At 38.6% G+C, this 23,785-nt stretch overlaps 1 protein-coding gene across 1 annotated transcript in view; it reads right to left on the minus strand.

Moving 5' to 3' along the window:
- Positions 1-23,785, minus strand: part of CTNNA3 (catenin alpha 3) — a 475,445-nt gene that overhangs the window by 49,384 nt on the left and 402,276 nt on the right. The window contains exon 13 of the mRNA XM_086752374.1: positions 8,812-8,904. Within this exon, the coding sequence (XP_086608500.1) occupies positions 8,812-8,904 (93 nt within the window). The remainder of the gene's footprint in view (positions 1-8,811; positions 8,905-23,785) is intronic.

Below are 23,785 nucleotides of genomic sequence, written 5' to 3' on the forward strand. Positions count from 1 at the left end.
GACTTGGGGAAAACTATTCATTTGTTACTAAAAACAAAGCACATTAATAAGAAAGAGAACAAGATAACTTCCCCCCACTTCTCTCTCTTCCCAGGCTTAACATTATCTCTACCTCCTTCCTCCCCCGGGTGGCACAGGGGGAAGAGGGAATGAGGGTTGCGGTCAGTTCATCACACATTGTTTCACGCTGCTGCTTTGTCAGAGGAAGAACTCCTCACATTCCTCCTCTGCTCCTTCATGAGGTCCCACCCACGGGCCACAGTCCTTCGTGAAACTGCTCCGGCGTGGGTCATCTCTTCCCCGGGGTGCAGTCTCTCCAGAACAGCTGCCCCAGCGGGCCCTCCATGGGCCACAGCCTCCTTCAGGCCTCCACCTGCTCCCGTGTGGGGTCCTCCACAGGCTGCAGGGGGATCTCTGCTCCTCCGTGGACCTCCATGGGCTGCAGGGGCACAGCCTGCTCCACCATGGTCATCACCACAGGCTGCAGGGGAATATTGGCCAGGAGCTGCATTACTGCTCCCCCTCCTTCTTCACTGACCTTGGCGTCTGCAGCCGTTCCTCTCACAAGAAATTCTTCACAATTGGCTCAGGCAGACGCCTCTCACGTTCTCTTCTCATCTCCTCTTTTCACTTCTTGCAGCCAGGCCAGGCCGAGTTGGGCCCAGTCGGCTGCCTGACGAGAGGCCAGAGAGTGAGGCCTGCAAGGCCCACAAGGCTCGCACCTCCCCCCCTGCGCTTCTCCGCGCTCAGCTTCTTCACATCTTCACTACTTTTTTTTTTTTTTCTTTTCTGTTTTTCCCTTTCTTAAATACATTATCGCAGAGGCGTTATCACGGGACGTTCTGCTACCAATTGGCTCGGCCTTGGCCAGCAGCGAGTCCGACCTAGGCCCAGCTGAGTCCACTGGACAGAGGGGAAACTTCTAGAAGCTTCTTACAGAAGCTGCCACAGTAGCCCTCCCTCACTAAATAAAACCAACACAGAGGCAAAGGAAACTACAATGCTGTCTTGGATTTTCCTTTCATTTCCCTCATACTGCTTTAAAATCATGTACAGCAACAAAATAAAACAATTGTATACACAGCCTTTTAAGCACAGATATTGTTTTGTATCAAAAAGTCAACATAATGGTAAATGTGAAATAAAGATCTAAACTGAATGACTGCTGTTACATGAGTGCAGGTTTATTTCACCCACCAGGAGAAAACTATTTTTTTTTCATTACTTCTAAGACAAAATGGTTTTTATTGCAGTAGCAGGTAACAGAGTTAAAACAAGGTGAGAGGAGAAGTTTGTTTGTTTGTTTTTTTAATATCTTTTTCTTTCTTTTATTACCAAAAAAAAAATCCAGTATATTTTTTTTCTTTAATTTCCTTGAATTAACTCTTCGGAAAGTTATTTATCCTTGGTAGCTAGGAGTCTCCAACACTTTTCATTCCAGCCTCTTCCAAGTTCCAGTCAATTAACTATCACAGATACTGAAATTTTAGGATCAGAACAAATTGCCCAAATAGTGATAAAAATAGAGGACACATAGGAAGTAACTACTTGGTGAAGATTTTGAGTCTTCTCTCACTGGTGTATTACCCACCAATGAGATCCCAACCCATAAAACTGGCCTTTTGCCTACCTTTGTCCCTGGCTACACTCTAAGGAATTGACTTACATATAAACTTATTAATATTCTCTCCAGGTCTTAGACTGACAGGCATTTTTTCTTTCCTGATCCCCTAAAACAAATGACTGGCCAGATCCACACCACGAAAATTCTTATCACTTGCAGGGAGGAAGGAAGGAAAGAAGAGCAGCAGAAAGAAGCGCAATGTATTGTAAATGTATTCTAGCAATTTCCTGTATTATCCAAAACTCCTTCTGTCTGGGACAGAGGTGAGCCAAGAATCCTTTTCAGAGGGAAGAACCTCTCTTTGAAAATTATTTAACACTGCCTGCTTTATAGGTTGCACTGTGTTATGTAAGTATAGCAGAGAAAAGAGGAAAACTCTGTTTTTCTACAATTGTGTAGTTTACAAAGGAAACAAGCCCCACTCTCCTGAGAGAACACGAAAAACTTCTCAGATCTTTTACAGGCAAGAATACAAAATAACATGCTCTTCGCATACTGTAGTGACAAGACAATGGCATAGATTCAAAAAGACCTGATTCATGTCCCTGCTTTGCCTTAGTTGAGAGCTAAGCTTTTCACTCCACCACAGACTCAGCAGCCACAAGAAGCCATCTCACCTGTGTTTTTGCTCCCCTGCTGTAGAGTCAGCTGAACATTTGGTGGAAGTGAACAAGACCCCTCCAAATCACTCAAAGGACAGCAATATATTTCAATCAAACTGTTTTAAAACAGTTCCAGCTGTTGCCTTTAATTATTTTTTCTTGAATAAACTTTGTAGATCACTGACATAAAATATGTGCACATTAACTTAGCCCATTTTCTCAGGAGGGTGAGCATCAGACAGGCACTTGTAGAGACTATTATACTGATGTGTTTTGAACACCAGTAAGTACATTTCTTGAATACAGCATAGAGTCAAAAGTGATTCTGTTAAAATAGTAAAATATGTCCACTACCTTTTATAAAACGTCCTACTTTTTCTACTGAGTGAGTAATTGTTCAAATTTGGATAAAGAGGCGAAAGAGAGAAAGGCAGATATTCAGCAATTCATGGTAAAGTAAACACACAAGACGTGCTCTAGAGATGAACTACACGGGTGTGATACTGACAGCTGGGAGAAGCTGGATTTCTTTTCCTAAATTTACCAGCTGCTGTCAACAGTTGTCTTCTCCCAATCTTAAGAACTGCAGCATGTCTGCCAAAGTCTAGCAGTGTGAACAAGTTCAGAGTTGGTGCCACCATGTCAATTCTGGTATATTTTTAGATACAATGTAATTGGATAAAGAAGTAAATCTATCGGGAGATAGCAGAACAAACCGTTTAATGCCATTTTTGCATCAGCTTTCACTAAGAAGGTTGACTTAGGTAAGGCAACTGTGTCATATTAATCTGGTTTCTCTTTGTGGCTGGGTCATAGGCCTATAAATGAAGAAGCAACATGGCATAAATATGGGCTTCACTAGGGTTTTGTCATTGGTTCTCATATCATCCTAATAAATAATCTAGGGAAACGTGATCTAGATTTAACTGCCATTGAGTGGATGTCATACTGGTTAGAAAACTGCACAGAGAATGCTTATCAAGAACGCATGCCAAACCAGAGGGATTTATAAGACAACATTCTGAGAGGACCTGCCCTGACTCTGGCATTATTCATTATTTTCACTAATGGCGTGGATGACAGAACCAAGAGTACACATCATACATTCGCAGTGTAAGAGGCCTGGTTTGACACATCAGACTCCTGGTTTACAATTCAAAGGGACCTTGAGAAACTTGAGAACTGATCAGAAAAAATAACAGGATGTATTTCAGCTGAGACAAATACAAGGTTTTACATCTAAGAAAAATCACCAATACATACATGGAAATGAGATAGAACCAGTTATCAGCGGTTCTGTGAGTGGGGATTTGTAGTTGATGAAAATGTTGCTTGGTGAAAAGGCAAACCTCATACAAAACTCACTCTGAAGTATGCATACAGAAGAAAATAGTGTAAACCTTACACTAGTGCTTGCTGTTGAGACCACAGCTGGCAAAACGCATTTAGCAATATAAATAGCCTGGACATGAAATTCAAGAAGTCATTAACCAGCTGCAGAGCATCCAGAGGAGAGAAGAAGAAAGCAAAAAGACATACAGAAACCACTACCTTAAATGATAAATTAAGTGTATTGGAATTACTTAATCTGGAGTTTAGAAAACAGAAAGGACATGGAACAAGGTTTACAAGTACAAAAAAACCCTTATACATACAAAAGGAAACACCACATCCTCTGTGTCCATTGCAGACTAGTTCCAACATGCTTAATTGCAACATAAAAGGGATAAACAGAAAAACTTATCAATGAACAACCAATTCCAGTACTAAGTAAAATAGAGACAGCAGTGCGACTGCTCTTATACGCATACATGTCAGGAAGAAGTGTATTTATTCTACCTTGGGACAAATGGCTGGATTAGCCTACTACTTGGAGTTCTTTCCAGGCCTACTTTGTAACAGCATGTAACATTACACTGCTACAACCTTGAGTCCTCTATTAACTTCATCCCTTCCCTTTACTGAAATTGGGGTAACTGAAGAATTAGGAAGAAAATTTTACAGATGATGACTCCTGACAGGGAGTCTTTGGCCATGTATTAAGTGTCAAAATTACTATCAATAGAACCTACTCAAAATTACGGTAGTTATTTGCATTATGCTTGAATTCTTGTCATTGGGATTTCAAGCTTGTATGTGGCTTTGATAAAAATTAAACGTACAAAATATTTTCAACTCAGCTTTTTTATTAACAAAATAGCACATTTCCTGTTAATGTATGCCAGCATTTATATTAACATAGGAACTTAGATGTAAAAATTTGGTTTTTGAATAAGCATAGCTGATTCATTTGATGGCAAATTAACTTCCCTCCTAAGTATTTTTTTAAGTATCAATATGTATTCTTGGTGTCTGCTTTTATATCTATTCTCTCTTCTTAGAGAGTTTGGCAAAACATTTATATAGCCATCTTTTCAAGGCTAAATATATTTTTAGACATATGTTAATAACTGCTGTATTTATGACGTAATACAAGTAAAACAGTAAAATAATTCAGCTTGGATTTTCTCATTCACAGTAATACATACTCTTCATCAGCCCACAATTGCTGCGCAAACATAGTATGCAACAAATCTGTATAAAAGACCTTGTTCTCAGATGTTTTTGTCTGTATGTTCACAAAGCAGTGTGCAGAACTCTGAGGAAAAAAAATGTGGGTGGGTGGTTGCCTGAAAGCATTTCTGCTCCTGCCATCTGCAAGTGGATTAGGTATGAGGGAAAACATTTTGCCTCGTCTTCAATATGAACACCTAACCTGCAGCAATAACTTTGAAATTAAGCTAAGCTGTTGTCCTCACTAGTTTAGTAAGCTTAAACACTCTAAAATAAATTTTCTCTTATCATCAGAAGGTACATTGCCTTCTAAGTCTGAAAATTAACTGGGCAAATTCTTACTTGACCTTCTCTTCAACACAAAATCATATGATAATAAGCCACTAACTACCTCAATGGAATTACACTCATCATGATGGCATAAATTTTCTCAAGCAAAATCACTGTGTGATAAGCTTACAGAGTAACTGCACAAATTAGACACAACAACCAGAGGAAGATCTAACTTTCAGTTGAGAAAAATTGCTTCAGTCCCTGGACCCACTAGCATTAGCTGTTTTTACAGCAGGTAAGGATTTGGTCCTAAGGGTCTTCTTCAGGCATATAAAACCGCCCTACAAATAATAATCAGTGTCACTATCCAGTTTAATTATTGAGAGATCTCACAGCACATTGCCCAAGCTGACCTGCATCCCACAGTGTGGGACAGTGCCATAAGCACTATCATATTCACCTTAGAGACACGGAATTATCTGAGGGAAAGATCAATGAAGCAGCATTTCCAAGATTACCTATACACTTGCAGAGTCAAGAACAAAAATACGTGGTCAAATCTCAGTCCTGCTATCTCACCACTATCTTAAACTCTCTCTAAATACAGAGATACAGATTCCAAAGAAGTTACAACATATGAATACTTCCTACATAAGGAAAATTATATTTGCTAGTTAAGATGTAGCCTTTGCTACAAGTGACACACGCACATCACATCTAGTTTTATACATTTCATGTGTTGTGATAAAAAAAGAAAGAAAAAGGCATTTTCACGGGCACTAGTTCCCTGTTGGAGCAGCGAGAGAAGTAACACAGGAGAAAATCCAACACTCTTGACAAAGCAAGAGGAATCAAAAATGCTGTTATGCAGAACTAGTACTGAAACACGTATGTATACATAAAAGCAAACTACTATAGGGGAAATGCCCAAGAGAAAGAACTCAAGGAGGAAAAAAAGTTACTCTGCAACCTTGCCGTACCACTTCTGGAACACAGTCATTTCTTGATGTTACCACTGCATGTAAAAGCCTCACAAGAGCACAGAAATCTGCTGCAGAACATGAAACAAGACAATCTCTGTCTAATCTTTAAAATCTACCTTCCCTATACAGATTCTTCATATTGCTAAATAGGTTCTAGGTATAAATCTTCAAATATCAATACCAAATAGCAGTCCAAACAGAGAGGACTTTAATAACTGTTCACATTTGCTGCTGCAGCAAATAGATCTGTTCAAACATTTGTTTTTTTTTTAAAAAAAAAAGTATGTGAAGGTTTCTGTCAATATGTTGATTAGGGCTGAGAGGGTACGTATCTAATTTAGTCAAAGCTCTAATTTTCTATTACTTTTGGGGGTAATGTACCATTTATGGCCCTGATAGCATAATCTGAAATCTAGGAAAATTGTTCCCAAGCAAAGACACAGAATCAGGCTTTAAGCAAAGTCTGCCATCTAGATCCCTCCAAAAGAAACATTTACAGTAATTTTATTAATTTGGGGTGAAAAGGAAGCAAAAATAGAAATGTACATCATGTACTGTTAAAATGCTGGTTTTTTCAGATGTATTAACCATGGTTTATCTGTATAATGGTCCCTTCCTTCTGCCCAATAAATTCGCTGACAGTGTAGATTATGTGCAGCACAAGGAAAAGTGTATCCCAGAGATAGCTCTCCACAGCAATAGCCTACACGTCTGGTTCTTGATAGCCAGCTCCCTACCTACAACAGTCCTCAGCATTTACTTCTTGTTTTGTGTAGTCATCTGGAAGTATGCATCATTTATGGTTTTATTTTCAAAAAACATTCCCTTTAAAGCAGTACTCTGGTTTATCTGAGAAGAGGAAGACCCTGTGTGAAAATGCGATCTTTCAAGCTTTAGTGGATCTTTTGTTATAGAATCATAGAATCATAGAATGGTTAGGGTTGGAAGGGACCTTCAAAGGTCATCTAGTCCAATCCCCCTGCAAGGAGCAGGGACATCCCTGACTAGGTCAGGTTGCTCAGAGCCTCATCCAGCCTGGCCTTGAACGTTTCCAGAGATGGGGCCTCCACCACCTTTCTGGGCAACCTGTTCCAGTGTTCTATAACTCGCATCGTAAAAAATTTTTTCCTAATTTCTAATCTAAATCTACCCCCCTCTATTTTAAAACCATTACCTCTCGTCCTATCGCAACAGGCCCTACTAAACAGCCTTTCCCCATCTTTCTTGTAGGCCCCCTTGAGGTACTGGAATTACTCTGTAATAGTAAACATCTACAAACTAGCACTTCAGTTCTCCCAGTGAGAGAAAAACTTCAAGTGCCTTCATTATGGGATATTTATGAAAATATGCAAGCACACCATCTGGACCTGTTCCAACCAAATTCATAGCATCTATATGGATAACATTTTGAAGGAAAACTTTGCCTTTCTTAATTACAGTTGAAATTTTAGCCTGTAACGTAGGGAAAACATGCTAACATTACAAAGAGTAATTTAAATTGGAAAGGACAGCTAGTATATTTAAACTGCCAATTATGTTTATTGAGTAGTAAGATTGTGTGAGATGATCCTTCACACAATTGTTACATTTCTCACAATGTTTTAAGAAACAACTGACAGTTAATTAACATATAATTGATATGCACAAATGCAACACAAGTGAACAGCATTCATTTTGGTTAGTGTTTTTTAATTAGTATTTAGGGTCTTACAAAGAAAATATTTGTATGCGTTGAATAAAAAAGTCTTTGCTAAAAAACAGATGTGAATCAAGATTCTGTTTTCTTGACATAATTCTATTTATATTGTAAAGTTTTGCTTTTTCCCCATCTAGTTCTATCATTTATAATTTCCATTATGGGAATAATACTAGAATCAATTAAATATGAGAGATCTCTTGTTGCTCTAGGTATTGAGCAAACAAATAATGAACTAGACCGTTCTGGTCCCACGGATCTTTCCAATTCAGAAAGTTGTGAATAAGAGCACAGTTTTGCTGAAATATTATTTCAAATGGAAAGATAAAGAAGATTAATGTTTGCTTGCTAAATACATCAATTTTGTACTGAGAAACCTTTTGCTATGTCAAAAATGTTTTCAGGCTCTTAAAAATATCTGAATGTAAATAATAATCAAAACCCAGTAGTGCAGTTAAATCCTCAGGTTCAATGATGATACAAGAGGAAAAGCAGATTCACAACTTCTAAAAATACAGAAATTGTCAACTACTGTATGAAGTTTTACATACTTCCTCTTGAATTCACTAGTTGAGCAAAAACTATAGAATAGGTTCACACACGAACACAGCAGGAAAAGTCTGTAACTCATGCACTGCAGCAGTTAAAATTCCAGATACACCTCTTTCTCTTCTGTGCATGTGAACTTTCTCATATGTAGAGGTTATGTTTGGTTAATACACATTGCAGGTTTCAGTAAGACCCAGATATAAAAGAATCCTTATTAACCTATCCTCTATTAGACCAAGCCACATTTATGAAACTGTAACCTGTTAGAATTTCATTCAGTAAGTGTAAGAATTTTTCTGCTAGTTTACATGTTCACCTAGTGTTTACAACTTTAATTACACCATCTTTTTCTCTTTCAGGTCATATATATCAGTTTTATGCCCTCTGCACATTTTCAGAAATCTATTAAGAGTTGAAACAAGATTTTTAATGATTCACTGCAGGACTTTAAGTGTCTTTACAAGAACAGTAACACAATAGCATTTTTCCCCTCATCAAATTGCTTTTAAAATAAACTGGTGTAATACATACCCTGTCAGTTTTGCCTTCGGTCTGAATACTTGTACGACTACGTGCATCGTGGTCTTCTTCAAGGTCAGATACATCTTCTAGCTCCTCAGGCGTCTGGGAAAAAATGCAGAAATGGGTTATTCTCGTTTATCACTAGTAACTTTGGTATTAATGTCAAACATACATTATAATTTGGTTCAAGATAAAATCTGACAAATTAAACCAGTCCTGTTCTAGCAGTGCACTGTTTACTAAATGGTAACTCAAATCAAATTACGTCAGACAGCTTTGAACTAGTTCAGAATAGCCATGCTTTAAATAAAGCACTGCCTTTTAAAGTTGGTACTTAGGGAAGTTATTTTGTAGTTAAATAATTGTGTTATTGCTGCTAGCAAAGGTGTCTTACAAACCTTTGCATGATCAGAATGGATGCCTATGTTTTTAGAACCAAAAGAATTTTCTACTTTTTACAAGTTTTGCTAGTACTTCTCTTCACTGTCCAGAAATACTCATATGCCCACTCTCCCACCTCCATGTTAGACACAGCAGTTCCAGCAGGCCTGCAAAGGGGTTTAATATTTCGTCAGTGGGAGTAAGAGGCTTCAGAATCCTGCTGATTTTTGTTGCTACACTGACATCTGAGAGTGCTCCAAGTCAGCTATGCGCTCTAGGAGGGAAAGAACTCCTCCTTCCCAGTTTTGAATGTGTTACTTCTCAATTCTAGCAACTGGCACAAGTTCCTGCACAACCAGGAGAAAGCAAGTGGCCCTAATTTCCTATTTTTATACATGGTATTATAGAATCATAGAATGGTTTGGATTGGAAGGGACCTTCAAAGCCCATCCAGTCCAACCCCCCTGCAAGGAGCAGGGACATCTCCAACCAGATCAGGTTGCTCAGAGCCCCGTCCAACCTGGCCTTGAACGTTTCCAGGCATGGGGCATCCACCACCTCTCTGGGCAACCTGGGCCAGTTTTCCACAACCCTCATTGTAAAAATTTTTTCCTAATATCCAACCTAAATCTACCCCCTCTATTTTGAGACTATTACCCCTTGCCCTGTCACAACAGGCCCTACTGAACAGTCTCTCCCCATCTTTCTTGTAGGCCCCCTTTCTTGAGGTACTGGAAGACCGCTATAAGGTCTCCCCGGAGCCTCCTCTTCTCTTTATGTCTTTATGTTCCTTCTTCTTTTACGTCATATGCCACTGTCTGTTCCTTCTCATCACCTCAACTGACATCTGCATTATGATAATTTGTTATCCTTTTCTACTGTTGTGATGTTTTCTTAGGGCTGTCTGGTTTTTGCCTGTAGGTGGTTAGGAAGAAGCAGTTCTTACAGATATCAATTAACAATATCAAGCCATCTTAACAAAGGAAAGTTAATCCCAACAGCGTTTCGTAAATACATTTACACTTTTTCAGTATATAAGCCTTTCACAGCCCTTAAACTATTATCCTTCAAACAGTTGTTATATATGTTGGGAAAAAAAATAGAAACCCTATTTTTAGCCTGCTCTCAATATGCTTTCCCAATTCTCCTCTTCTCTCTTCCTCTCCATTGATTTTTTTTTGCTTTCTCCCTTCCCCCATAAACTCCAAAACATGAGTGATTTGAGGCACTCTATGACTTTTCCTGTGTATACTGTATGTACGGTAATGCACCCACAGCTAAAAGAATCTGTTTCAGTAACACAGGTTCTGGGTACTTTTTTAACCATACAAGACAACTCTTTCAAAAAATATTGTCTAACTTGTGACAAGAGCAATTTTCTACGTAGTCCATGTATTCACATTTATTTCCTCCTTACCAATATATTATAAAAGAGTCTTCATGCAAGAGTTCTGAATTTTATCATGAATAACTCAGTAAAGAAAGCACAATAAAGATGACTACATAAAGGACAATAAATAAAATACTAAAAGCATGTTTACTCATATTACCAAAACACTGCACAATGAAGCACATAAAACTTTCAGGATTATGATTTTAAAAATAATATTGGTTCTGCCGATGTAATAGGGCACTCAAAAAATTTTCCTTTTATCAAGCAGGTTCACATTTTAATGAACCAAACATATGTATCGGGTCAAGACTCAACTGATACCTGGTGACAGATCTACTACTGAATGATCTACTACCAGCTTGACATCTCAAGTCCCAATTAGAGAGAAATCCTGATGTTCTCGGTATCCCAAAAGACTGATGTGCCAAGAGAAACAAGACAAGAGAAGGACTATCAGATAAGTTTACCAAAGAACAGGCAGAAAGACACCTGGTCATTACTTTTATCCTATTTTCAATCACGTCCAAAGTAATTTTTTTTTAATCCAGAATTGCTGTATGTTCCTATCTGCTTATTTTTACTGTCAAGTTATATATAAACAAAATCTGTTTAGAGGGACACTGTAGGCTTCAGCCCTTTTATTTCTAGGTCCATGGTAATGGTACTACATTAAAGTGAGTAAATCCACCCGCATACATTTGTATAATTTGGGAGAGCACCTCTGTGGCCGGAGGGTGGTATATAAACCGCTAGACTTCAACGCCAGCCTTGAAACAAGGTTTAAATAGTACTCCATTACTTCAAGAGCACAGAAGTAAATTTCACTCACTGAACAAAATAACAATAATTTCTATGAGATAACACTGAAAGGAATAAAGAACTCAAAGCTGGTGCACAAGCTGACAGAAGTATAATACTGAGGCTGAAAAATACACCTAGACTTCCTTAAGAAAATAGACAGGCGATCAATTCTGGGGGCAAAGATGAGCATAGTGTGACACTGATAAAGCAGAGAAAAGGATTTTATTTTCAGGCAAAGACTAACAGCATGCTGAAGTCTTTCAGCTTTAGTCCTGGAATTAGATGTATTAAGAACTCCACACTAGCCAAAAGCTGTCGCCATACAAAAGTTGTTTGAAAACCTGCAGTGTGGAAGAAGAATCAGATTTTGTTGTGGGTGGATATCCACGAAACAGAAACTTTCACAAACTCACTTTAACTGAAACACTTAGAGACACTCATTAGAGGACCAGAAACGGAAAGGGTATTAAAACGGAGCACCTTTAGCTTCTCAGGATTACACTGACCAGGGCCCTAAGGCAGCTAAAGCCTTGATTCAGTGGGAAGCTTACAGAAAAAAAGAAATCACTTTCTTTTTAAAGCTATACAATACTATACACAAAAATATATTGTGATTCTTACGTTTTTCTGAACAGTAGTTACAATTTCCCCCCCTAAACTGGAGTCTTAGCAACTGCAAGTGACGGAAGAGGGCTGGGTTTATGTAGTCAGTGATGAATATAAGACATAAATGGCAAATTCACTATTAAGACATATTAAGTGCAGAATTTCCATTAAATGTAAGAAAGAATGTTGAGGTACAATGAAGCCCTGTGGCAGACTCCATTCAGCAAGAACCTACAAACTCATGAGTGAAGCACAGTGGTAAAAAGAGTTTGGAAATAAATTTAAACAGGAAAATTTAGAAAAAGCTTTGCAGCAGCCACTTGAGAACTCTTGAATAGCCTCCCCTACAAGTGCTGGAGGAGGGGACATATCAATTACATGATGAAGCCTGAGCAGCCTACAAACAAGGAGATGTAACAGTTGGCTGCAAGAGCAGAGGCATGAGAGGGGACAGTACACTTGCCCCAGCCTCTCAGCCCAGGATTCTAAGGGAGACTTACGTCATTCGGGAAAAGCCTTTGCTAGCCCCAACACAAATGCATTCAAGCATGTCCCTACACATTTAAGATTATAATTACATTACTACTCCTGACACGTTACACAAGTGTGTATTTCTTCCCACATTTCAATGCTTGTAATAAATGTGCATTCTCGTTGGTTTTGCTATGAAGACTCAGGCTATAGCCAAGCCCAGTATTGATGAATTCTATACCTTCCTGGTATTCAACTTCAAGCTGCAATAGCAAGCCATTATTATTGCACATGGGTCATTTCTGGCTATGAATTACCTTCACATTTTTATCTATTAAATGAAAAACACTTTCTGATGACAAACCTTTTAAGTTGCTTTTCTACTAGGGTTTAAAATAGAATAATTAATAAAACCAAGGCCTGGCGGTAGTCTTAAGATCTCTAACACTCTTTCCAAACTGGGTGCAAGTACACTCCTTGGCTTTTTTTGCTTTTTAATCCAAGCTTTGTAAAACAATGTGTTTGACTAGGTTTTACAGCATTTTCTCCAACACAAAGTTTTATATGCAAACCCTGCTCAAAAGTGATTATCCAAACAACTTTATCTAGATCATTCATTTTTAAAGGTCGCATACACTCATGAAACCATCAATCTTGCAAATAATGGATCTCAGCTGTTTAAAAAATAATGCCAAGTGAAGTTTAAAATCTCAAGATATACAATGTAAATGGACAAAGAGGTATCATGGTGTGAAAGGAGGAAGCTATCTCCTCTTATCTAACATTCAATTAAATGCTGACCTTTAAACTGTCATTACATGCCCTCATGCTTTATCTTACCTTGGTTTCAACACCCCCCATCTGTCATTCTTTCTCCCAAATGAATACTACAATGCAGTGCAGACTGATGCTTTAACAGGAGCTAAGCTGACGAATGATCTCTTCATTACACTATTGCAAATACAGAGTTATTTGCAGCATGTAAATACCACAGCAGCTAAAGAAATGCTTGCACGCACTCCAGAAGGATCCAGATTTGTCTCTTACATTCTTCACTGAACAGAATGGGTTTAAAGAGATTATCTGTCCCTCCTCTGGACATTTGACTAATGCCTGTATTTCAAAAATTGTGCCATGTCAAGCAGCATGCCAGTCAGTGTAACAAACTATGGTAAACATGTCACAAATGGGTCCTCTGCAAATATTTAGCTAGTGTCTGATATTTTTGTGTATTAGTCACAATATCACTACTATGCAATAGTTAATTCTGCCAGATGACAGGCTGCCAGAGAAAGAGATTTGATGCACTAGAGGGAGAACAAGAAATGTCAAGCATTATTTGTTTTTCCTAATTTAGTAAGAACCTCGCAATTGTCGCTCTCTATTCACTAAAAGCACTTTTCACTTTTTTGCTCAAAGCAATTATTTTGTTATTTTGAAAACAATAAAAACCCACATTATAAAGGGCAAATTAATGTTCTTAATCTGTCAATATTCTGACACATCAGTGCTATGGCAAATACCACCCCCCTCTATTTCTTATTAAAAATGATCATAGGTCCATTCTCGAAATCTATTCTTGGAACTTCCCTTAAAATGACATATTTTGCATACCACATTATTTGGGATATTGTTAATATAAAGCTAACAACTGATTAATTAAATCAGAACTATGTCTCTGACAGTATTGTCACCAACTGCTGGCAAGGAATTTATCGTGAAGTAACAGTAAAATCATTATGCTGCCAAAGCCTGTACATACTACAGATAGTGTATTTTCAAATGCAGGTGATAAACAGTTCTTGTTACTAACAGAGAAAATCATGCAAAAGATGTTTTTGTATATTTAAGCTGTAATTTCAGGCAAGATTGGTGGCAAGAATATAAACTTTGGTGAAGACCATAGTGGTTAGTTAATAATGAGAATAAACTATTACCTTCAACACTGAAAGATGAAACCTTTTTCAGTTAAAAAAAAAAAAAAAGATTATGCTATATGGTAAACGGTTAAGGTTTTAAAAATAATAAATGTTGTGAACTCATAGTATAGGGTAAAAGTTACCTTATTACTTCTGGATGCTAGGAGGTTTTGTTTGCTCATTTAACAATAAACCAACTTATAACATTCCACTCCAGGAGATTAAGACACAAAAGGTAAGATTAATCATCACTAGAAACAGCTAGACAAATCAATAGCCTGACTCTATGTGACAATTTCTGTGTTTCAGTTCTCACTGAGCACACATTAGGATAACAGTCTTCCCTAAATAAACGGCCTGGGAGATAGGAAGGATGTGAGCTGAGGGGTGTAATTGAAAAGTTTTTGAAAACTTTTTTTTTTTTGAAAATTGAAATTTTTGAAAACTGTCTTCTGAAAATCCTTCTAAAATAAAAACTGTGAAGTTGTCACAGCTGAGTAAATTGGCACAGAGTTTTAGCACCTATTTTCTATCCAAAGTTACACCTCTTTTCGCTGGAAATCTGTTATTTCAGGCCTGTTTTCATTCTTTCCTTTCTTGAAAGTTCGATTGTACCTCTTGAAGCACTGATGGTACTTTGTAGTTATGCCACTCTTGCATAATGCCAAGAACAATTTGATGAGAGCTTTAGTCCTGAAAATACTGACCTAGTTACGCTGTTGCAAAAAGACTGAACACATATTTAAATTTAAACAGTTGGGGGAAACTTTAAAGTTGCATAAAAATGACAAGTAGCAATGGTATCATAAGTGTAAGAGTCAAAAGATTCAAGAAAGTTAAGATTTATAGAAGAGGTAGCAGTTTTTGTAAAATGAAAGAGCATGATCAGAAAATAAGATAAGATATCAGGAGTACAAATTCTTCACCAAGTACCTGAGGACTCACTTCGGAACCTGGAAGCTTGTTCACTTTTTTCCAGGTATTTCATTTCAAGGAAGCACTTTTTTGGGATGATATTTTTAAAAAGAATTTAAAACAACAAATAACATACACAGCAAATATGATCAAACATAGTTATTACAATTCTACACCCTTGTTGTAACCAAAGTGCCTGTCTTCGCTCCATGAAAACCACGACAATTGATACACAGCTCCATGCAAAGGGTATCCCTTGATTGTGCTTATTAAGTAGAAAACTTAATGGAGCTTAATGCAGCTTAGGAGCTGCCATTCTAAATACCTAAAAATGTATTTCCTGTTTCCTCTGCTGGGTTGACATGCATTTGCTCCACCTACTGGGAAGCTAATTAGGACATTTCATCTATAATGGAAATACTTCCAAAGTTGTTTGAAGACAGATAGTGAAAAGCCAATTCAGCTGTTGTTCTCACTTTTGCCAGTAATCTTTATAATGTAAATTATATACCGCCTACAAATTTTATAGTTGTGACTGAAATAGAAAACTTTATTTCTAAACATTACGCAAACATTTGAAAATGAAAAGAGAATAGAGCTGTTTTCTCTACCACATGTGTCTGTATTAAAAGTAGTTTAAAACATCACTGCTGTAGGAGTGGCTACCTCCAAAGGCAATCAAACACACGCTCTGCATTTTGACTCTTCAAAAATTCATAACGGTTCTCATTTTCAAAAAAGGCTGGAACAACCAGGAGCCAGCAGTGTGCCCTGGCAGCAAGGAACACCAGCAGCATCCTGGGCTGTAGGAACCACAGCAGAGCGAGCAAATTGAGGGAGGTGACTATCTGCCTCTCCTTGACTCTTTATAGACAGCACCCAGAATGCCGCACCCAGTTTTGGGCCCCCACCCAATACAATGCAGACACTTGATTAACTGCACTGAGGTCAGCAGAGGACCATCAAGACAGCTGGTGGCTGGAACACTTATCCTACAAGGAGAAGCTGAGGGAACTGGGCTTGTTCGGCCTACAGAGGAGGTGTTTGGGGCATCTAACATCCGCCCAGCAAAACCCATCGAGAAGCTGGACTCCACACACTGCTGCGTGGTGGGAGGATGAAAGGTAATAGGCCTAAGTTGGAAGGAGAGAGGTTCAGCCTGGCCATAAAAACCCTTTTTCCACCACGAGAACAGCCCAGCAGTGAAGCAGGCTGCCCAGAGAGGTTGTGCAGTCTCCATCCTCAGAGGTTTAACACGCTGTGCATGGCACTGAGTGATACCCGGAATTAACTGTCTGCTAAATATTGCTTGATTTAGGAGACTAACTCTCTGCTAGACAATGCCTAACAATCCTGTTCGCCTTGAAACTCACTTAAGCTTATCAGGGGCTGGTATTTGTCAAGGACCAATATGTCAAGCAAAGGACATGATAACAGGAGCTGCAATGTTGGTCAGAAGTCGTTAAACTGCTGAAATCACCAAGAGGAAGGAGAGCATGGCTGAATGACTAAAGTTCATCCAGAGGAAGATAAGACCCCTGAAGAAGTGAACGACCACCAGAGACAGATCTGAAATGCTAACACAAGTGTTTTCTTAATAACCCCGCCTCACCTATGCATATGTATGTCTCTATTGTGCAATCCTATGAATACGTATACCGGCACCGGATAAATTTATGGTCAAAAAGTCAGATGGTAGTTATCAAATAGTACAAGATCTCAGAGCTATTAATGGAATTGTTGAAGATCCGTATCCTGTGGTAGCAAACCCATACACATTATTAACTAAACCGGCATTTGAACTGGCCTGGTGTACTGTACTGGACCTGAAAGATGCCTTCTTTTGCCTATCCTTCAGCCCAGAAAGCCAGTTGCTTTTTGCATTTGAATGGGGAAACCCTGATTCTGGAAGAAGGACACAATTAACATGGACTGTATTACCACAGGGGTTTAAGAATAGCCCCACTCTTTTCGGAAATCAGTTAGCTAAAGACTTGGAACTCTGGGAGCGAACACATGGAAATGGAATAATATTACAATATGTAGATGACCTACTGATAGCCACTGAAATGAAAGAACTATGTATAGTACGGACAGTCAGTCTGCTAAGTTTCCTTGGACTTCATGGCTATTGAGTCTCTCCATAGAAAGCACAAGCGGCTCAGCAGCAGGTGACTTACCTCGGATATGAGATAACTGCTGGCCAAAGGACCCTAGGAACAGCAAGAAAGGAGGCCATCTGTCAGACCCCTTGACTACAGACAGCTGAAGAACTCCACAAATTTTTAGGAATGACGGGATGGTGTCACCTATGGATATATAACAATGGACTCTTGGTAAGGCCACTCTATGAACTGTTGAAATCTAATCCAAAAGACCTCACCTGGAATGGAGAGGCAGAAAAAGCATTCCAGCCACTGAAAAGGAAGCTAATGGATGCCCCTGCCTTGGGTGTTCTCTCACGAGAAGAAGGGAATAGCCCTGGGAATCCTAGCCCAAAACTTGTGGCCATATAGAAGGGAGTGGCGTACTTCTCCAAACAACTTGATGAAGTAAGTAAAGGTTGGCCTAGATGCCTAAGGGCGATAGCAGCATTGGTGTTAAATATCCAAGCAGCATGTAAATTTACATTAGGCCAAAAGATGACAGTGTTGATATCTCATATTGTATCCACAGTATTAGAGATAAAACGGGGGCACTGGCTCTCACCACAAAGGTTCCTTAAATACCAGGCCGTTCTGGTGGAACAGGATGATGTGGAAATAGTGGTTACTAACATTGTCAACCCAGCATCTTTCCTCAGCGGAATCACAGGAGAACCGCTATTGCATGACTGCCTGGAAATGACTGAAGCAGTCTATTCCAGCTGACCGCACCTGAAAGAGGAGCCGCTGGAAGATACTGAAGACTCCTGGTACCGAGATGGAAGCAGCTTTGTTCGATAAGGCATCCGCAAAGCAGGGCATGCGGTAACCACTATGGATCAGGTAATAGAATCTGCAGCCTTTGCCCCAAATACTTTGGCACAAAAGGCAGAAATAATAGCTTTAACCCGAGCATTGGAATTAGCTAAAGACAAGAGGATTAATATCTGGACAGACTCCAAATACGCTTTTGGGGTAGGCCATGCCCATGGGGTGATATGGAAAGAAAGGTGACTCCTATCCACCCAAGGGAAACATACAAAACATGCAGAAGAAATTCTTAGGCTCCTGGAAGCAGTGCAGCTACCAAAAAAAAGAAGTGGCTATCATGCATTGCAAGGCTCATCAGAAAGGAAATACCGCTCAGGAATTGGGCAATGCTATGGCAGATCTGGAAGCCAAAGGAGCAGCTGAGAGGAGCAAATTAGAGGTGCAGTCTTTGGTCCCAGACAGTAAAATACAAATTGATTGTGAACCCATGTATTCCCAAGAGGATCGAAAATTAATTGAAGATTTAGGTGGTGAAATAGAGAAGGGTAGGTGAGGCAGAATAAGAATTCCATTTGCATTATTGTGAGCCGTAGTTATAGCAGAACACAGAAAATCCCATCGGGGAGCTGAAGCATTGTATAAATACTTGAATCAGTGTATAGCTGCCTGGAACCTCTACAGTACTGTTACACAAGTGACAGAGCAGTGTGAAATATGTTTGCAGAATAATCCTAAAACAAGCCCTAAAGCCCAATTCGGACAAATAGGGAAAGGAAACTATCCAGGGCAGCAATGGAAAATTGATTTCTCAGAACTCCCAAGAAAAAGGAGGTGCCGATATCTGTTGGTCCTAATGGACGCCTTTTCAGGCTGGCCAGAAGCATTCCCTTGCTGAACCAATAAAGCTAGGGAGGTAACTAAAGCACTACTACAAGAAATTGTACCGAGATGCGGGATTTCTGCAACAATCTCCTCAGACAGAGGACCACATTTTATGGTAAAAATTGTTATAATGAATTAATTGTAGATGCATTAAACCTAGTTCAAACCAATGTTCCTAAAGCACTCGGTTGTATCCAGGCCTAATTACGGATACAATCAATAGCAGCTGCAATCATCAGGGAAGGAGAGGACGGAATCCTGCCAAGAGAAATCTGAAAGGTAATTTGGGATAATGCAACTGAATCTGAAAGGAAATTCCAGTCATGGTGGCACTGAGTTAATTTTAGCTTTGACCCTACTAGCAACACAGCCACGGCTTTTGTACTAACTATATCTAAAGTCTTCGTGTATAATATATATCCAATTGTTGCATTAGGATTAAATCACAATGGAACTGTACTTTATCCCTTAGAACATAGGGTATAGGCTATGAAAGATGGGAAGAAACGGCAAGCTACTGATGTTGAGGCCTGTGCTGTGCAAGACCAGCAGGGATTTATTTGTGAAGGTAATACCATAAAAGTGCAGGATATTTGTCTTGACACGGAACAAAATGTTTGTCACTTTGAGATACACCCCGAAAAAACCCTATAAACCATTGTAATTTACAAGGGCATGGGATGTGTTTGCTTGAGAACTCTGTGTGATTCTGTACAAGCTGATGGTCTAATAGTGGACACTAGTAACCATTCAAATATTTGCATCTGTAATTTGTTAGTCTCACAGGATGTGATTTTAATTATACTGCTCCTGTCATTACGTATCAATTGATATGATCTAGTTATGAATTGATTATAGATTTGCAGCCCACCCCTATTAGAATAAATCTTGCACTGGTAAGGGAACTATTGCATCACAAAAATTTAGAGAGGTTGATAAAGCAAGTCCAGAAAAGACTTCAATTATTATCCAACATGATGCAGAAAGAATACAACAAATAACGGAATGAGTGAAGTGTGGAGTCCTGATCTGCGGTTCTGTGTTCTCCGTGAGGAGTGCGGCTGGAGACGGACAAAGCGTATGACAGACTTTGAGACCATGTTAGTTGAACCAATTGTTAACCCTTTATTGTCCTGTACACATGCATAAGGATTTTTCATGCAACCCATGGAGTCAATTGGAAGGCAGGAAAACCCCTCCAAGCAGAGGGGATGACTATAATGAAGATCCACTTAGCTAGATCCAGTCACAGGTTTCAGGTACTTTCAAGAAAAGCCTTTGTTTCCTTCCTCATCTTTCATGCTTGTCTGCTTTTTTGTGGTTTGTTATTTTTTTTAATGTTTAGTTTTTATTTTAATCTCACCTAATAGTGAATTTTCCACAGTGCTTCTTCCCTGTGATGGAGAGTAGTGAAGTACGGTAAGATTAAGTAACTTTGTGAAAATGAGATTTTAAATTCTGCTTTGAAAACACGTGATACAGTCTGCCTTCCTGCAGAAACTCCCTTTCTTCCCTAGAAGGCTCAATTTCTTGTGGACAAGGAGAGCATATCCCAAAGACTCATTCCAAAAGCCAAAACAAATCAATTGTTTCAAGGTAGACTGTCTTATGAAATGCAGGTAAGAAAATGGAAACTGCTTTTGGAAAATAACAGTGTGTTAAAAGTAAAAAAAGGTGCAGCGAATACTTGAAAGCCTGACCGTCTTAAAAAAGACATTTCAGTGCTCAGAAAGGACAAGAAACAAGAGACAAACCAGAAAATGCAGAATTCCATAAGAAGTGTAGGTTTATCAGATGAATAAAGCCTGAGCAATGGCAGCCTCTGCACAGAACATTTTTTTCTAACATGCCAAATCCATCTTTTCCTGTTAAATGAATTACAATGAACGATCCTACTAAGAAATTAAAAACAAAAAAAAACCAAAAAACAAAACCCCTTGGATAGATAAATGTATCCCTTACCAGAAGATTTCTAATGATAAGCACATTTCTCAAACTGAAATTATTACCTACAACCTAAAGACTGGCTCAGTCTCTCAAGTCTCAAGCGACCCTCTCTACTATCTGACCTGCAAGTAAAATACATCATCTTAAACAAAGGTACAGAGAATAAGCCTGCCAATCAAACCTTCTGCGTAATTGTGACAATACAGAATCTCATGCGTAGCCCACTCCTGAATGCACAGGTGCCACTACCACCATCCTTCCACACATGCCCACCTATGACTTATCATTGAAATGTAAACTTCCCCATTTTAGCAGATGTTCCTCCCAGACACTAAGACAGCGAAAATAAATTCCCCCTAGCTGCAAATCCTCTATCCATTACTTTCAATCCTGCTTTTAATTATCAAGAGGCTTCTCATGCCCAGAACTCGCATCCATCCACTTTTAGTCATTCAGTAACCAATAACTGTTCAGCTCAGTGATCAGTGTCAGCTGACGTGGAACTAAATAACTCATTAAGCACATCATTGTGCAAACCAGCCTTCATGTCACAAATCAGTAATTTGATACTGCTTTAAGAGCCTGATAGCCTTTATTACTAAATAGGCTCCCCAAGTGAAGTGGAATTAAACATACACTCATCGCTTCCAACCACCACTCAAAGAACATTATTTCACATCTTGTTTCTTAATAAATTATTACATGACTCTGTTATTTTTATAGGTGCTAAAGAGAATCATACAACAACAGGGTTTTTTTTTTAGTTTTATATATGCCTGTCTGTTATCACAAATGCATTTAATAACAGTTCATGGAAAATTCTTGGTTTTGTACGTGAAATAATTTGTTTAATTTGGGAAGGTTTCATGACAAAGTTATGCGAAGTAAGGCAGCAAGGAATACTCCCTTCTAACACATCAGATTAGAAATTTATTCAGAACAATATTTTCCCTTTGCATATTTCGTCACAATATGTTTCCCTGACAGCCTGTCCAGGCCAGTGAAACGGAAGGGGAGATAATAAACATAACTCTGTCACAGACTGCCACAGATAAAAACGACACAGACACAAGATCCTCAGTATCTAGCAAAATCTAGCAAAATCTAATTGATGAGATCTGGTTTTCCTACTGTCTAAGCTGAATCTTCCCCTATGTAGTCAGAGGTTATTCTCTTTGTATCCATCAGGAACATCTAACAGAGATTTCTCTCCTTTCTTGTGCAACAACATTTTATATAATTGAAAATGGCTATCATATCTTTCCCTTCTCTCTCCCCTTCTGTTGCTCTGTTTGCCAGGCTAATTAAAACTAACACATTCACTATTTTTCTCGTAGATTACATTTTCTCATACTCTCATTATCCTAGCTGTAATAAATCTCAAGTGCATTTGTTTAAACAACTAGTGAATTTCGGAGGTGGCTCACTGCTCATCTTGGGACTGTAAAGCCCTCCTTCCCTTATTTTTAACTAAGGTACATAAGAACCAGAATAACTGCAGCAAGGATAAAATCTTGCTTGGTTGCATAGGGTGATATTAGTCTTTCAGAGATCTCCAGTATTATCTGACTTGAACAGTAAGTGAACAGTAAGAACTAATGAATCTAAGTAAGAATTAACCATAACCAGCCTAAATTCAATCAGTAACTGGAGGCGATCAGCAATATTTTTATCCCATGGCAATGGATTTATACATATATATATATATAAAACTCTCTCTTTTTTACTAGAACAGAATAGAATATAAAGACTTTTCATTAAAAGAAAAAAAGGCCCTTGACAAGTACTTGTTAGAAAAGTGTTCATGAAATTTATTTGGTTTGTCATTGGTGCTACCTTCCCATATTTTAAGTTTTTGTGGGAAGTGTTCATGCACATAAATCATTTCAGTAAAATCCTTTCACAGTCAGCTAAATATTAGAACTAGATCTGGTTTCAAATCTTCTGAAAAAGTTAAATTTTGGCAATGAGAACAAACTTCTCTGATAAACTAATGCAGCTTTGGGCATTACAGAATGTAGTTGATGTGATGCCAAGGTATCTCAACAGAGGAAGGGTTTGCAAGGCACACTAATTCCAACTTGGACATATGGACATAATCGCACCAACTTCACTGAGGCTTTTCACTCTAAATTACTGGTGCTCAAAAGTTGTCAGGAGAATAGGGCCCCAATGAGCGTATTCTCTTGCCTCCACACACCACAGCCGTGGGATACCAAGGATGAAGCCATACACCTTTAATTAATAAACTAATTAACTAAGCACTTCAAAGTCTAAGTCTCTGACATGAATAGTAGTTTTTCAATTATATTAATCCACAACTCACAAAATGTAAGGTAGCACAACAACAGAGGTTTGTCCTGTGAACTGGGTGAGTGTGTATTTTAAATTAAACAGTATATAGTATGAGCTTATCCTTCTATGAAATGGCAAAAGCCATATGGAGCAGCCTCTTTATCAGTGCTCATCTTTATACAGAGATAATACACAATGTGCTTTAATGACACATGCTGCTAAAAGGAAGGAAAACTTCAAAGGAAATAAGCTGAGTAACCGCAAACATTAATTTATCAAGAATAAATCATGGCCAAACAATCAAACTTAATTCTTTGATGGGATAATGCCCCTTTGCAAACAGAAAAGCAGAAGTTCTTGTACACTTTCACATCATCTTCTTTAAGTAAGCTAGAGAAATAGGTTCTAGATTAATCTATGACCATGTTTGTACACCATCGGTTAAAAAAAAAAATACT

This window comes from Chlamydotis macqueenii, chromosome 7, assembly GCF_036417535.1.
Source record: "Chlamydotis macqueenii isolate bChlMac1 chromosome 7, bChlMac1.mat, whole genome shotgun sequence".
Lineage (NCBI taxonomy): Eukaryota > Metazoa > Chordata > Aves > Otidiformes > Otididae > Chlamydotis > Chlamydotis macqueenii.